We start from the raw sequence: 13,874 nt of genomic DNA, 5'->3' as shown, positions 1-13,874 counted from the left end.
GCTGCACTGCTTGTAATCTGACAGCTTGTCTGAAGTCAGATTCACTACTTTATGCTGCTATTGTGTATGATTATTGTACCGGCACAGGAATCCTGCTAATGTAACCTGTTACCGAGGTCTTCATGTATTTTACTTGTTTATTTGCTTGTGAACTATATTTGATCATGAAAAACCTGTGACAATTTTCCAGTTAGCATGGACCAGCACTACACCTTTAACGTCATCTTTTCAATGGAGACCTATTGAAAGGTTTGAAATCAGCAAGAATATACAGTTTGCTGAATGCAAATGACAAAAAAGACAAAAAAAAAACAATGTTGACTGTATGACCTGACCATGTGTGTATCCTTCCAGTTACAGTAAAGAAAACTGTGATTGTTTTCTTGAAGTCCAAATGGAAAGTAGACAGGGTCTGAGATAACGCTCACTGTAAAAGCTTTTTAACGTTGCCTACCTTTATTCTGTTGAAGTTTTTCGGCATGACTGCTCTGCTGCTTGCATGCCCTGCCTTTATGACCTGTGCACAGTAGCTGTGAGCCTTTGAAGAGATGATATAAATGAAATCTTATATACCTTTAAAAATACAGAGGGAATGTATATTTATTGAACATCCTTGTTAATGCACATAATGAATTATCTGATCACTACATTTTTACTCTTAATAAAAAATACTACCTACTCTTAGCTAATAGTTTCTGTGTATGTGTCTGTTTTCATTCATATAAAGGCTGTAACGTGCCATATAAGGCCTCATGGAAAATAGAGGTGTGTGCTGGTTGTAGATATGCACAAATGCACACAGCAGACAAATGCTCTGTCTGTGAAATGTGTGACTCTTGATGTTAAGACTGATGGTTTGATTCCCATGTTGACAGAAGGACCCACCGCCGTGGCATTTTTGGAGTTCATGTTAATAGGCCACCTTTATTTAATTTTTTTCTAATAAAGGTGTGTGTTGGCCATGATAAAGATTCAAGATTCAAGAGCTTTATTGTCATTGTACAGTCACCTTTTTTTAAAGCAACTGCTGTAAGGTGCTCTCAAAGGGATTTAAATAGATTAAAAGAAAAAGAGCATAAAACAAGGCTACACAAACACAATAAATATGAAATTCCTATATTTAAATGTATAGGAATAAATAAATTAAAAGAAAACAACAGAGTGCTCAGGGTTTTCTAATCTGCATCAAATCAATAGACTGATCCTTTTCATTTATTATGGAAGCTCTGAAGGAGCTGACTGAGAGTCAGTGTTGTAGCTACTCAAAGAAGAGCAATTTTGAAGTAACTAAACATTACTTGAGTATTTTCTTGATATTCTACTGTGAGCATTTTCATATTCAGTATTTTAAGCAAATATTTTACTTGCATGAATAGCCTATCTTTTTCAATTGGAGGTTTTATTTGTAGGTGTGCTTTTACAGTATTACAGTTTATTAACTGTAGCTACAACTCTCCCCAGCGTTGTTCTGATGTAGGATGAAACCTTATTAAATATTTCATGCTTATGTTACACACCAGTGTTGGCATTAGCCTAATAGCCACTGTATATTACCTGTATAGTCAGTGTTTAAGATAGCAACAGTGATCCTCAGGTTCTGGCTCGTACCTGTCTGTACACGAGCAGCAGCGCAGCGCAGCGTAGCGCACTGACGTAACGGTTACCTAAGCAACCGATTAGGCGTCACCACCACCACCGCTCTCGACTGCAAATTCATGAGTGCGCATTTCTCCTCGGGGAACCGTCCAGTCAAGAGTGGGCAGGGGGTGGGGGGCAAACGGTCCACCGAGGCGCGCAATGGGGGACTAGTTTGTGAAACCAAATGTCTTTTCCCGTCTCTTCGGGCCGTGTGTGTTCGTGCTGCTGTAGCGGAGCCGCCGGAGCTGGACGTGCCGACCTGAAGACGAAGAAGTTGTTCGCTGTGCGGCCGCTGTTGTTGTTGCTAACGTGACCCAGCAGCAGCCAACATGGCTGAGGATGACAGTGAATGGGTCGTAGAGAGCATCGTTGGCTACCTGGGAAGTCCGGAGTGGGTCATTCCTGTCACGGATTTCATGGAGAACAAATGCACAGGTAAAAGAAAAAACAAAACAAAACAGGATAACTTTAAGTCCTGGATATCTGGCTGCATAGTACGTTTAAAGCCCCACCTGGACTGTTAGCGCGGAGGCTAAGCTAATGCTAACTTGAGACTACGTTGTTTACATTGACGTAGTTATTTTATAATGTCTGATACTTGACCGTCTGATAACATGACAACGCACTTATTATCCTCTTTTAGTGTCACGCAAAACTTGAGAACATTTGTTTCCATATTTATCCACAAGTGATACAAGAGAGTAAAGGTAGCATGCCATAATCACAGTATAAAATGTTTTAACAATATACTATGGAAGTAAATAACACTGGGAAACACCACTATGGAAATACATTATTTACATGTCATGCTCCCATTTCCTCTGGGTGCTATAGTGTTATAGTTTACTATAGTTTCTAATTGTCTCCTATGTTTTATGTAATGTTGGATCCAAAGTGTGTTAAATGCGCTGAGTTGTATTATGACGAAATGAAATGAAAGTAATGCTTCAAAGTTTAGTCTGTTAGCTGTGTTACAACACATATTATGAATGCTGTTTTAATTTGGCCTTTTTCCAGTTTTTGATGACGAAGATGAAAATAAGTTATCATACACAGAAATCCATCAGCAGTATAAGAAACTGGTGAGTACAGCCGTTTACCTGCAATAGTCAAATATGTTAAATGGAAGTATCACAATTTGCATGTCCAAAGACGCTTCATGTTTTAATACACTGCCTCATCAGTGTTACTCATCATGAACAGTTTTGTATTGCTGATTCATCAAACTGGAATGATGTAAGCTGCTTTTCTTTTGTAGGTGGAGAAGCTGTTAGAGAATTACATGCAGGAGGTTGGCATCAATGAGCAGCAGTTTCTGGATGCATGCACCTCTCCCTTTGCCAAGTCTAAAACTCTGCAGGTATCCCTGATTGCACACCACTGTCACCCTGCCAGTTAACCTGAATGGAGAACCAAGGGTGGCATTTGCTTATATAAGCCAGATATGTTGTTGTTATTTTATCTGGTGCCAAAACAAAGCTAGTTTCTGTCTCTTCCTTATCCATATTTCCATCCAAATATGTCTAAGAACTTGCTATAGATTTTCTATGGGTTAAGGCCGTTCTCAGTGTACTGCTGTTTTATTTTTTTCACATAAAAACATAATGACTCGGGCGGCGTTTAGCTCACTGGGTAGAGCTGCCGCCCCATGTTAAGGCTCAGTCTTTCGGTGCAGGCGGCCCTGGTTCGAGTCCCGCGTCAGACGGCCCTTTCCTGCGTGTCATTCCCCCACTCTCTGCCTCCCCATTTCCTGTCTCTCTCTCGACTGCACTATCAATTAAAGGCAATAAAAGCCCAAAAAATATACTTTAAAAAAACAAAAAAAAAAAAACATAATGACTCCATGATATTAAAGCAGAAGTAAGCGATCCGGTCATTTTGGCTAACTTCTTGTCAGCCGATGGAGTTAGCTGTCCCCGCCCTCGTCCCTACGTCACCACATTCACGCGCATCCCTTGGCTGCACACACAGAGAGGACCGCCCCTTTATGCCGTTCTCTCTCCTCATTGGATAAAGGTTGTAGGATACAAGGAAAGTTTTCTCCTCGGTTTACAGCAGAGCAGAGTGACTGACAGACCCGTGTTTCAGACCAAACACTCTATATAAGTGATTGCTGTCGGAAGATATAACTATTTAAGACTTATATATTAACACAAACATTCCGCTTACTTCTTCTTTAAGATAATGTTGAGATGATGTTGCAAGGGCTTAAGTACAGTACTGCAACCTACAAATATGTTTTATCCTGAACTAAATTCATACAAAATACCAGCTATTTCAGAAAGTGGAGCGCAAATGTTACAGATCAGGCCCCAGACACTGATTTTCATCAGAAGTTTGTCTGTAACCCAGCTATAAACACACACATGTATCTTGAATCAATAATAGTTCTACAACTGTGCATAAAACTTGACATGTAATACTCCTGCTCATGCCAGGCCAGTGTTAATGTTTTAGCCAAATGTTGCAGACTAGATACCGCTGTTTTGTAATGATTGACAACCGGCCTGAAAATGTAACCCTCTCCATCCTACTCCTACTGGAGTTTGTTCTTTAGGTGAAACTGGGCACATGGAAACAATTGCACTAAGTTAGTGTACACAACTACACATGGAGTGCATCAAATAGTATGCAATAGGATTATTAGCTACAGTTTAAAATTCTACTGTCTATCCTTGGATTTTCCTTGGCACTGATCAGTAACGTGGCTGTGCCAGATTGGCAGAAATGGACATTTGGATTTCATTGCAACCCTCAGGACACTTGGATCTCATTAATTACCACTGAGATAAATCAGCAGAGCAGGTGAAAATCTTCTAAAACAAAGATGAGGAGTATTTTTCCTGCTGCTTTAGTCCACCCATGCATATTTTAAACAAAACAATCATGACTGGACTTAAAACTTTATATAATATACTTTTGCTGATGTTATTGTAGTCGTCTGTATGGCAGACCATTTTTGTTTTGTTTTGTTGTTATTTTAATTGTTGCTAACTTGTGCAGTGTTGTGATTTAGCAGGGTTTTTTTAGGCACTGTTCACTAGGATTTTTGTATCCTGAAGGCAGGCAGCCTAGAAAATAGAAGAAGTAATGCAATACAGTAGCAGCAAATTGAGTTGTTCTATTATAGACTATAACTAGACTGCTCAGTCGTACACAGGCAGTATGAGTTTGGACTACAGCTATAATCTCATTTTTTGTTGGTTTGGTTTACGTGACAGAAAAATAGAGAACACAACAAATTATTATTATTTGATTTTCACATTGAAATTAATAACATGGTTTACCATTGTCTTTTGAATAACAGTCAGTCTGATATTATGCTTGCTCAAGTATCCAGTTTGCCTTTTTTCTATCAGATCAGCTACTTTGTAAAAGCAAACATGAGAAGGCCCATTGTTGTATCATCAGTGAAAATGTGGTTTAGAGTCACTGATGGAGAGCAGAGGTCTTCTGTGGCTGCCTGCATCTTCTCTGAGATTAAATTACTCAGAAACAGGATCTACTGTGGGTTTGGAGCTTCAGGCACAGACAGGGTGGGATAAGACAGGCTGATAAAAGGAGAAGACGAATAATAAGGATGAGAAAGAGAGAAGCTGAGCATGGATGCTGAGAAGCTAGTGACCCAGTTCGATTGCACTAAGAGCGATGAGCGTGTATTATAGGTGGGTCAGTAAGACGCTCCTTGCTCAGATGGGGCCCAGAGCTTTGCACACAGACAGGAAGCTCATGTGAAAGATTAGGCCTAAGTACCTTTCTGTTTATAAACATAGCTTAATTTTTGAAGGGACTGGAGTCAAGTGTCTATCATGCTGCCATACCGTACATTTTATTGAGATCTGTTAGTGGCTAAGAGGGCAATAATACGCTTATAAAAACAAATTGATATTTATAATTTATAGTTAATTTCTCAGATTTATATAATCTCATGTGAACACCTGTCCCATAATAGTAACATGCTGTAACAGTATCTAATGTTTAAATAAACTGGCAACAATATGAAGCACATGTACCTACATGGGCACTCACATGGAGTATACTGTAGCTCTGTCTGAGATGCCTCTCCCTGCCTTACTCTAATGTTGGTCTTTAATCATTAGCTTGTGGGTGCTGTTATTTTGTCGTGGTCTCATGCTGTTGTTGTCGTTGTTCAGTCGGTGTTCCTGCCCGTCCTGGCCACAGATGACTTCCAAATGTTTCGTTCACTCATGGTCCAGAAGAATATGGAGCTGCAGCTTCAAGCCCTCAGGGTCATTAAAGAGACAAACGGTAGGCTTGATTGACACACATACATTCACCTAAACACACTTTATTTTTGTTCTCTGTTCGGTAACCACGTACCCTTTTTTTTTTTTCAATATATTTATGGCTGTAAACTATAATCTGTAACTTTTTTAGGTGGCAAACATATACAGTTGGTTTTTAGTTTTAGTGTTGGGTTGGTTCTTCGTACAAGCCTTTGCAGGTCTCTTCTTCCCACCAGTGTGTCTTTCTTCTTTTGTTGTTGTTTGTTTCTTTTCTTCCTTTTTTAAAATATCAAACGCACAAATAAATGAACTAAACTAAACAGGAAAAAGCAATTTATGCAGCTACAGGTACGATGTTTGTCTTGTTCATGTGTGCAGGGGCTCTCCCCGAGTGTCTGACTGATGGTGTGGATGTGATGACAGAGTTGCAGCAGCGAGAGATGAAAATCTTGGAAGAGGTTCTCAAGTAAGTCGCTTGTTCTCTCCCTCTCTGCATCACTCTCGCTCCCACATAGGAATTAAAGTTAGAGTCTTAACTGTGGCTTTAAATTTCTTTGATATCTTATGACATTGATGGACATGTTAGTCCTCAAAACACCTTGCAGTTTAGGTTGATACATGTGTATTTATGTATTTTCTTTTTACTAATGAATTATACAGGTATCATTTGATTTCATCTTACCGTAGTTTTATTCTCCATTAAACTGCTCTGGTATGTCATTGTCCACGTTTTCTTTTGGTGCCCATTACCTGCATGTGCCCAAGTTTCTAGAAGCTGCCACTGCTGCTCTCTAATGGGATTTTGCTAGCGGTAGCCTCACCAAGTAGAACATACTGAGTGTAATCGGGCCGCGGTTAAGCTCCTTACGGTCCAGCTAATTTAGGTTGGAGGGATAGACACTAAACAAGCAACTGAGAAAATAGTATTTTCATCCCCTTTGTCTTACCAGGGTGCCTTGACAGATTATCAGCATTGCATTATCCAGCATGTCCTGCCTCCAGATCACCAGTACATTCACCCCAATTTCAATAAATTGGAAAATCAAAGTGGAAAAACCGTTTACTCTGACAGCTGGTTATTTTCATGTTTGCTTATTGTCTTCTGACTTAAATTTTCTGAAAACACATATTGTCCATGCAATGCTCTGTGCAGCCAACTCCCCAACAAGTGCCTGGTTGCATCATGAAGGAAGCGTTTCCTGATTTTTTCCCCCTTAGTCCCTGAATGCAGCTTTGATGATAACAGACTGTAATGCTTATAAATATTTAATTTAACAGACCAGTCTGAGGTGAGTCAGCAGCTTTCAGTCTGTACTGACCTGACTGAATGGTTGAGTTGGATTCATCTCTTGACGCCTGCTGTGCTGTGGTTAAAGAGCCATTAGAGTAAGACGGGCCGGTATCAGTTCTGGGTTTGATTGACAGTCCAAATGTGTTGCTGTGTAATCAATACCTCAATCAGCCCTTTTGGATGCTATAATAAAAGATCTTTATAGGATCTCTGACAAAGCACAGTCACAGTGACAGCTGAAATGACTGTGATCAAAATGCTGAAAAGTAACAAAAACGTTCACTTTTTCATTATTGTCACAGTGTAATTTCTCAGCATACAACTAAGAAAAACAATAGTAAACATATTAATGATACAACATGACTCGATATCTTTTTATTAGTGACATACCTTAGGTGATCTTTGTTCATCAGTTTCATTAAACTGGGATCATAATGATCCTGTGCAGCTTTTCTTGGAAAAATGAAACAATAATTCATCCTTTTCTTGCTCTTTTCACATGGTCTCTCTCTACACACCTGTCCGTACCTCGTGGTAAATGCTTTGCGGAAGTCTCGCCTAAGGCAATTAAAGTTGTTAGATAAATTAAATTAAAGGATCTGTGTGTGATTCCCTGGTGATGCCTGTGAGCGAGCTCGGATATGGAACGTGGAAATCCCTGATGTTCTTATTTCAGTATCTAGTCCATGCGTGCCATTTGCCAAAAGCTGAGTGGACAATAGAGCCTGTTTAACTGTAGATTAACAAGGCTATTATCACACCTGGCCTCCTAAACATACTCCGTAGAAGGGGCTTCTGAAAGCTCTGTGGCTGGACCAGTGACAGGCTTTGCAAAGGAATTACTTTCTCTTGGGCTAATACCTGTGTATATATGCAATAATTCCTGGGGAAACGGTCTCTTGTCTCTCCCGCTGCTTCGTCCACAGAAAATCAAAAGAAGAATATGATGAGGAAATGTCGCGGAGGCTGCTGTTTGAGGAAGAGGTTGGTTCCACCTCCAGCAGCTGCTCTGATAAGCCAACGGCCGAGAGCAGAGAAGCTCTGATTACCAGCTCTTCTCCCAGCCTGCAAAGCAATACTGCCAAGGTAAAGCATCAATGAGCTGCATGTGCCAAATTAGACCTGGTGACCAGCCAGACAGAGAAATCTCAAATTAACCCTGTGAGGCTTCTTTTATGAAAGCTGCACCAACAAGACCCAGACTTTTTTTTTAATAACACTGTCTCCAATGTGCTATTTGTCCCATGCTAAGGCCAAAGGTGGGGGGAAGGGCGGCAACAGCAGCAGTAATGGTCACCTCACCCCACTAGTGAACGGAAACACTGAATTAAAGCTGGTAACTGAACGATCAACGTTGTATAGCCTGTGTACTGGGTTGGTCATGTAGTAGCTTTGTAGTTTTAAAGGCTGTACATTAGAGTGTGTGTGTTGTGTCAGTGGTTTTAAAAACAGTTTGCTGACTGTAGGATGACTAGGACGGTGTTGCATAGAAGAAACTGTGAACAATATGGTGTAAAACATTTAATTTAGATGTTCAGAGATGTTCAACCATCCAGATCCTCCATCCAGTGTCACAGTCAGGTGTCGGCAAAAGATGCAAAAAGAATCAGGTCCATTGTCTACAATCCAAGGGCTCTGTGGTGTTGTAGCTTCTGCCTTCCATTGTTTGCATGCTGCAGTAGTGAAGCTGGATTTGACACAGTTTGTGTCATCTGTACATGGCGTATGTACATAACATTAATGCATGTGGGTCATTTCCTACAGGTCAAAAGTAACTCTGTCAGAAAAGAGGAGGGGAAGAAGGCTGCCCATGGAGCTGGAGATGAGAAAAGTGCTTCTAAAAGCAAGACGGCAGCTAAACCCACACCAGGTGAATGAGTGAAGGAGTTTTATTTAAATCTTGGGTTTCAAAACAATAGTTAGGCTTAATTATTTGTATTTACTCAACTATTTGCATATGTTTATATAATTAGTGTCAACTGACAAAAGCTACAAACGTCTCAACTGTTTCGTTCGTGTACATGTGTGCTCAGACTGTGGCAGTCACAGTGTGGAGTCCAGAGTCCTTCCAGCAGTGAGAGCTCCGGTGAAGCCCGGCGAGCCCTCGGCCAGCAACAGTCCTCTCCCCAAGGACCAGAGCAGCAGCAGCAGCAGCAGCAGCAGGACTGTAGCTGAGACGTGGCTGGAGGAGGCACACAGGGAGGCTGGCTTCTCTAAGCCCTATACTGTGAGTCAGTGAGCCTGCTGCTTACGCTGCACTGTTACATACTCTGTGTGACTGTCGTATTACATACAACACTACTCACAGAAAGTTAGGGATATTTGGCTTGCGGACGAAATTTCAGAATGCACATAAAATGCACTAAAACCTTTACAGGTGAACTTAATTTTACCTTCTCTAAACTTTTGAATGCACCAGTGCAGCTGTTCAATGTTTCAGTACTTATAACAACATAATATGCTGTTCTCACAAGGTGATTAATTGCAAAAACAATAACAAGTGTCTGATCCATGATTCAACCACTAAATGTTCTAGTTCAATGACAGTTTGTATTGAAACGATCCTCTTCATCTTGCTGTTTACATTTTGACATCATGAGACCAAGACGACACATAACAATCCATCAACTGTACCTGGGACATGTTGAGGCTTCAAACGATGGGATGTTGTCAGAGGGACGTGTCCACTGACCTTAGAGTGTCACAGTGTCGTCAGAGAAGTGGACGTCCTTGGTCACATGACAAGATATTGACATTTTTCTGTTGCGGTACACCCACCACTGTTGTTAGCTTTGGTCTCAATACATTGTTTGAGATGAAGAAATTACCATACCACACTTCTACTTAAATGCCCTTCTTTTATGATATAATATCACTGTAGCATGAGCTTTGTACATTTTTCCATAAATTTCACCCGAAGGTCGAACATCCCTAACTTTTTGTGAGTAGTGTATGATAAACCTGGCTGTTCATCAGAGACCAGATTATAAAACAGTTTAAATTATTTAAAAAATGTAATGTCTTACATTTTTTGTGTGTTTTGTCTTGAACACATTAAACACATAGACAACAAGTGACACATCCTGTTGTAAGACACTGAATTAATTCACAAACAAGGAAATGAATGAATGAATGGGTGCGATGTCATGTTTTTCCTACATTCAAAGAGAAACGGTAGAAAATATGGATGGCTAATAGCTCCCACATTGCTGTTGTTATTTTGTAATATATTCAGTTGTGGTTATAAATTAATTCTTTACTTTTTGGGGGCATAATTAACTGAGTAGGACTCAGTGTTTGCCTCTCTATGGTTTGAGCTGTATTTGCGCTCCTCACCCCCTCCTCCTCCTCCTCCTCCTCCTCCTCCCCCCTGCAGGAGTTGTCGGTGTCACAGCAGGAGCAGCTCCAGCAGAGGGCAGCATATCTCCGTCAGCAGAGAGACAAGCTGCATGCGCTGAAGAAAGAGCAGCAGAAAACCAAGCAGACGTCCACAGCAGAGGAGACAACCACCAGCCCCACACCAGCACCGACCACCACCACCACCCCGGTAAACACAGCCTGCCTCCTCCTGCTCTCATCCTTCCATTCACAAAAAAGTCAGAGGTCAGAGGTCAGGACACTTGAATATCTGCTGAAACAGTTCCTCCAGTCAAAGGATCCTATAGGACAATAAGTGTAATGACATTGAGATGTTATTAAAAGTCAGGTCACTGTCGTCACATTGTGCCCGCACCTTTGGATTTAAATTTTAGTTCTCATTTCATCCTTTATTTCAACCAGTTTTTCTCCTGGTTTTATTTTATTTTTATTTCCTGACTTTTGTTTATTGGGTTCTTGTTCTGAATGTCGCCCTGTCTTTATCTGGCCTGGTGCTGCCTGTCAGGAGGGGCAGTCCCAGAGGAACGGGGCCTGTACCCCTCCTCTCTCTTCTCCTGCTCCTCCGACACAACACTCTGCCAACTCCTCCAAACAGAAGGTGACCCCATGTGTTGTTCTGGCTTTGCTGTGTAGTGCGCTCTCCCCTTTTGTTTCTGTTGTTCTCAGTCTTACACACACACATACACATACACATACATAAACAACAACAGCAAGTCCTCAGTGGTAGGAACAGTCTGCAGCCTGAGCTCTTTTATTCAGCTTCATTGCCTTTTTTATTAAAGCCAAAAAGTGAAGAAAATGAGGTGTCATCATCACATCCACTGAAAACATGTTGTTTACGGTCTTGAATTAATTATTGATCATTTTTATTTCAAACCCTGAAAAACAGATGTAACAAAGCTGAATTTTCCAACCAGCTGCTTTAATTTAGTTTAGTTTGTATCTGTGCTGTGCTGTATTTTAGTCAGTCTTCTGCACTTTTCACCATTTTTGTTTTAACCCTCAGTGGTGGTTGCTTATTATATTTTCTATCAGGTTGTTAACCTGGCTGACTGACTGGTCTTGTCTCTTTGCACAGGAGATATCTGCTGAGGAGAGGAAGAAGCTGCAGAAGAGAAAACATCTGGCTGACAAGCTGAAAGAAGAAGTGATCAAGAAGTAACTTCCCCTCCATCTGCAGTATTCTTGTTAATGTCAATACTCTGTTAATCAAACACATGGCTTCCTTTATACCCTTCCTCCGTGACACAGGTCAGGGATTTTTTTCTTTCCCCAAAGAAACGAAAACAAATGAGATCTTCCTTCTGCTGAGTTCTTGTCATAGCTGTGTGCAAAGGACGCCGGTGCATCTTCTTTCATATTTTGGATGCACCTGTGTGAGGCAGTCTGCGCTTGTAACAGACCGCTCAAGTGTTCTATGATCCCTGTTAGATAGCTACAACAAGATCAGAAAATGTCACGCAACACACACACACACACACACACACACAGACACAGACCAGTCAGACAATATGCTGCTAATATAGAAAGGATTCAGTGGAAAACCCAGACACTTTATTACCAGATGCACCGGGCCTGTGTCCACAAATCACTGCATTTACCACTAAGTGGATGAGATTTACTTTAATTACACCATGAAATGCCCAAATGAAAAGTGCTGAATTTATGGACTTTAAAAAAAATTCCCACGCTGGAACAAGAAATGTTTGTTAATATCACGTGATGTGAAACAGACTAATCATTGGGCACAGACGTGTGTCAGAGAATAAAGCATTATGTGAGCAAAGACTCGATTTGGGAGAGTTTGCAATTCAACTCAACGTAAAGGGGCTTTATTGGCATGGGAAACAACTGTCCTATGTTGAAGTGAATATTAGCTAGCTCGAGTGTACGTTCCTGTTTTCCGCTGTCGTTAGCATTCCCAGAGGGAAAACACTGTAGCAGCTCATCCTAGTCAGAGAGCGCTGTGGAAACCGCATGGATGTGAAATTGTCATGATGAGCACACTGCAATGTGTTCTTAAAGGGGCCAAGACGACAATGTGTCGCTTTCCATGGAGGAATGCTGTATTTATCTTCTTCTGCAGTCTTTACTTCAAGCAAACAGGATGCACCAGTTTCTATGTAATTATTGTCATCAGGTATGCTGTTTAATAAATCACATTTTATAGAAATGATCTGGACTCTGGTCTGTTGTCAAGTGCTCAGTCAGTGCGTACCTGGTCTCAGAGGATTCATCTGGAAACTTTTTAAATGTGTTTTTAACACATTACTGTGTACAGGATATGATGTGTATGAGTCATTTTCTTTCCAACACCAAAAAAGGCCAAAAAAAAAAATCAGGTTCATTCTGTGGAATAATTTCCATTGGCAGAATAATCATAAAACTATTTTAGGAACGGTTAAATTTGTGTCATTTGATCAAATACAACCATCTGAACTCAACTGAGCTCAGCTGAGAATCAGAAATTTTGTAGCTCCAATTGCCAAATCATATTGATATATTGAAACAAAGCTCGATTCACAATTTCAATGTCAGGGTCACATTTAATTTCAAAACTTATCAAATTCATACAAATGTTAAGAATGGATAGTGGTAGTAAATGCACTTGGTACAAATTCATCAAGGGAGCGCAGAAACAGTCATGTTGTTTGGCGACACTGACAGACAGGAGGAAAGACAATTAACTGCTCACGTACTGCTGAACTCCTGAAAAGCACATTGGCAAGAAGAATCGTTTTACTTGTGCTGTTTGGGATTTGATTCAAATGTTGTAGAGAAAAGTCGGATCTAAATTTTACGGAACTAAATGTTACGACCTGACACTGAAATGTCTCATTGCCAAACCTGTGCTGCGTCAGAAGAGACACAACAACACCTGACCAATGTCACGTGATTTAAAAACTGCACTGCATCAACTCTGGGGTTAAAAATCATATTTATCATAACTAATAAAAAATAACAGGTCATCGATCCATTTATCAAATCTGAATTAAAAACTGAAAATAAAAAAAGGTTTTCCTTCAACATATTTCAATCCACAATTTTGAGACAGACCTGATTAGTGATGTCCTTCAAACGGGAATCAAAAGCCCTCGACCGCCCTTTGACTCACCCAAATCCTTCTGCATTCAGTAATGAAGGTGAGATGTTTCACCAGCTAGCAGTGTCGTTCATTGGGCAGCTGAGCTCTGAACCTGAGATCTGTCTGAGAGGAGAGCGCCACGCCTTGAGCCTCCTGAAACAAACGTGTGCATTAAGTCTACTGATCAGCACACCGACAGCTCTGGGCTACGACATGTCCATCATAACGGGGGGCC

The 13,874-nt window shown here is 40.7% G+C and overlaps 1 protein-coding gene across 5 annotated transcripts; it reads left to right on the top strand.

Moving 5' to 3' along the window:
- Window positions 1-1,694: 1,694 nt before the first annotated feature.
- On the top strand, window positions 1,695-13,516 carry cfap36 (cilia and flagella associated protein 36). Of its 5 annotated transcripts, none has more exons than XM_085799570.1 (12): window positions 1,695-2,073; window positions 2,656-2,720; window positions 2,897-2,998; window positions 5,793-5,907; window positions 6,264-6,351; window positions 8,103-8,262; window positions 8,429-8,512; window positions 8,941-9,046; window positions 9,210-9,403; window positions 10,553-10,723; window positions 11,063-11,152; window positions 11,633-11,953. In XM_085799570.1, the coding sequence occupies exons 1-12, from the start codon at window positions 1,968-1,970 to the stop codon at window positions 11,714-11,716; spliced, it is 1,365 nt and encodes a 454-aa protein (XP_085655696.1). In that variant the 5' UTR covers window positions 1,695-1,967; the 3' UTR covers window positions 11,717-11,953. The 5 variants fall into 5 exon arrangements, with proteins under 5 accessions (XP_085655696.1, XP_085655695.1, XP_085655697.1 ...); XM_085799569.1 differs by having other exon boundaries at window positions 11,060-11,152; XM_085799571.1 differs by lacking the exon at window positions 8,429-8,512 and having other exon boundaries at window positions 11,060-11,152; window positions 11,633-12,730.
- Window positions 13,517-13,874: the final 358 nt, after the last annotated feature.

This window comes from Trachurus japonicus, chromosome 15, assembly GCF_045865225.1.
Source record: "Trachurus japonicus isolate A0001 chromosome 15, Traja_1.0".
NCBI lineage: Eukaryota > Metazoa > Chordata > Actinopteri > Carangiformes > Carangidae > Trachurus > Trachurus japonicus.
Note: the sequence above shows the minus strand (reverse complement) of the source record. Positions and strands in the feature narration are given on the sequence as shown.

Bases quoted from the DNA above. Each gene is read 5' to 3' on its own strand.
- cfap36 (XM_085799569.1), top strand. From the start codon at position 1,968: ATGGCTGAGGATGACAGTGAATGGGTCGTAGAGAGCATCGTTGGCTAC. The intron at 5,908-6,263 runs GTAGGCTTGATT...TCATGTGTGCAG, and splicing joins GGTCATTAAAGAGACAAACG to GGGCTCTCCCCGAGTGTCTG. The intron at 11,153-11,632 runs GTGACCCCATGT...CTCTTTGCACAG, and splicing joins CCAACTCCTCCAAACAGAAG to GAGATATCTGCTGAGGAGAG.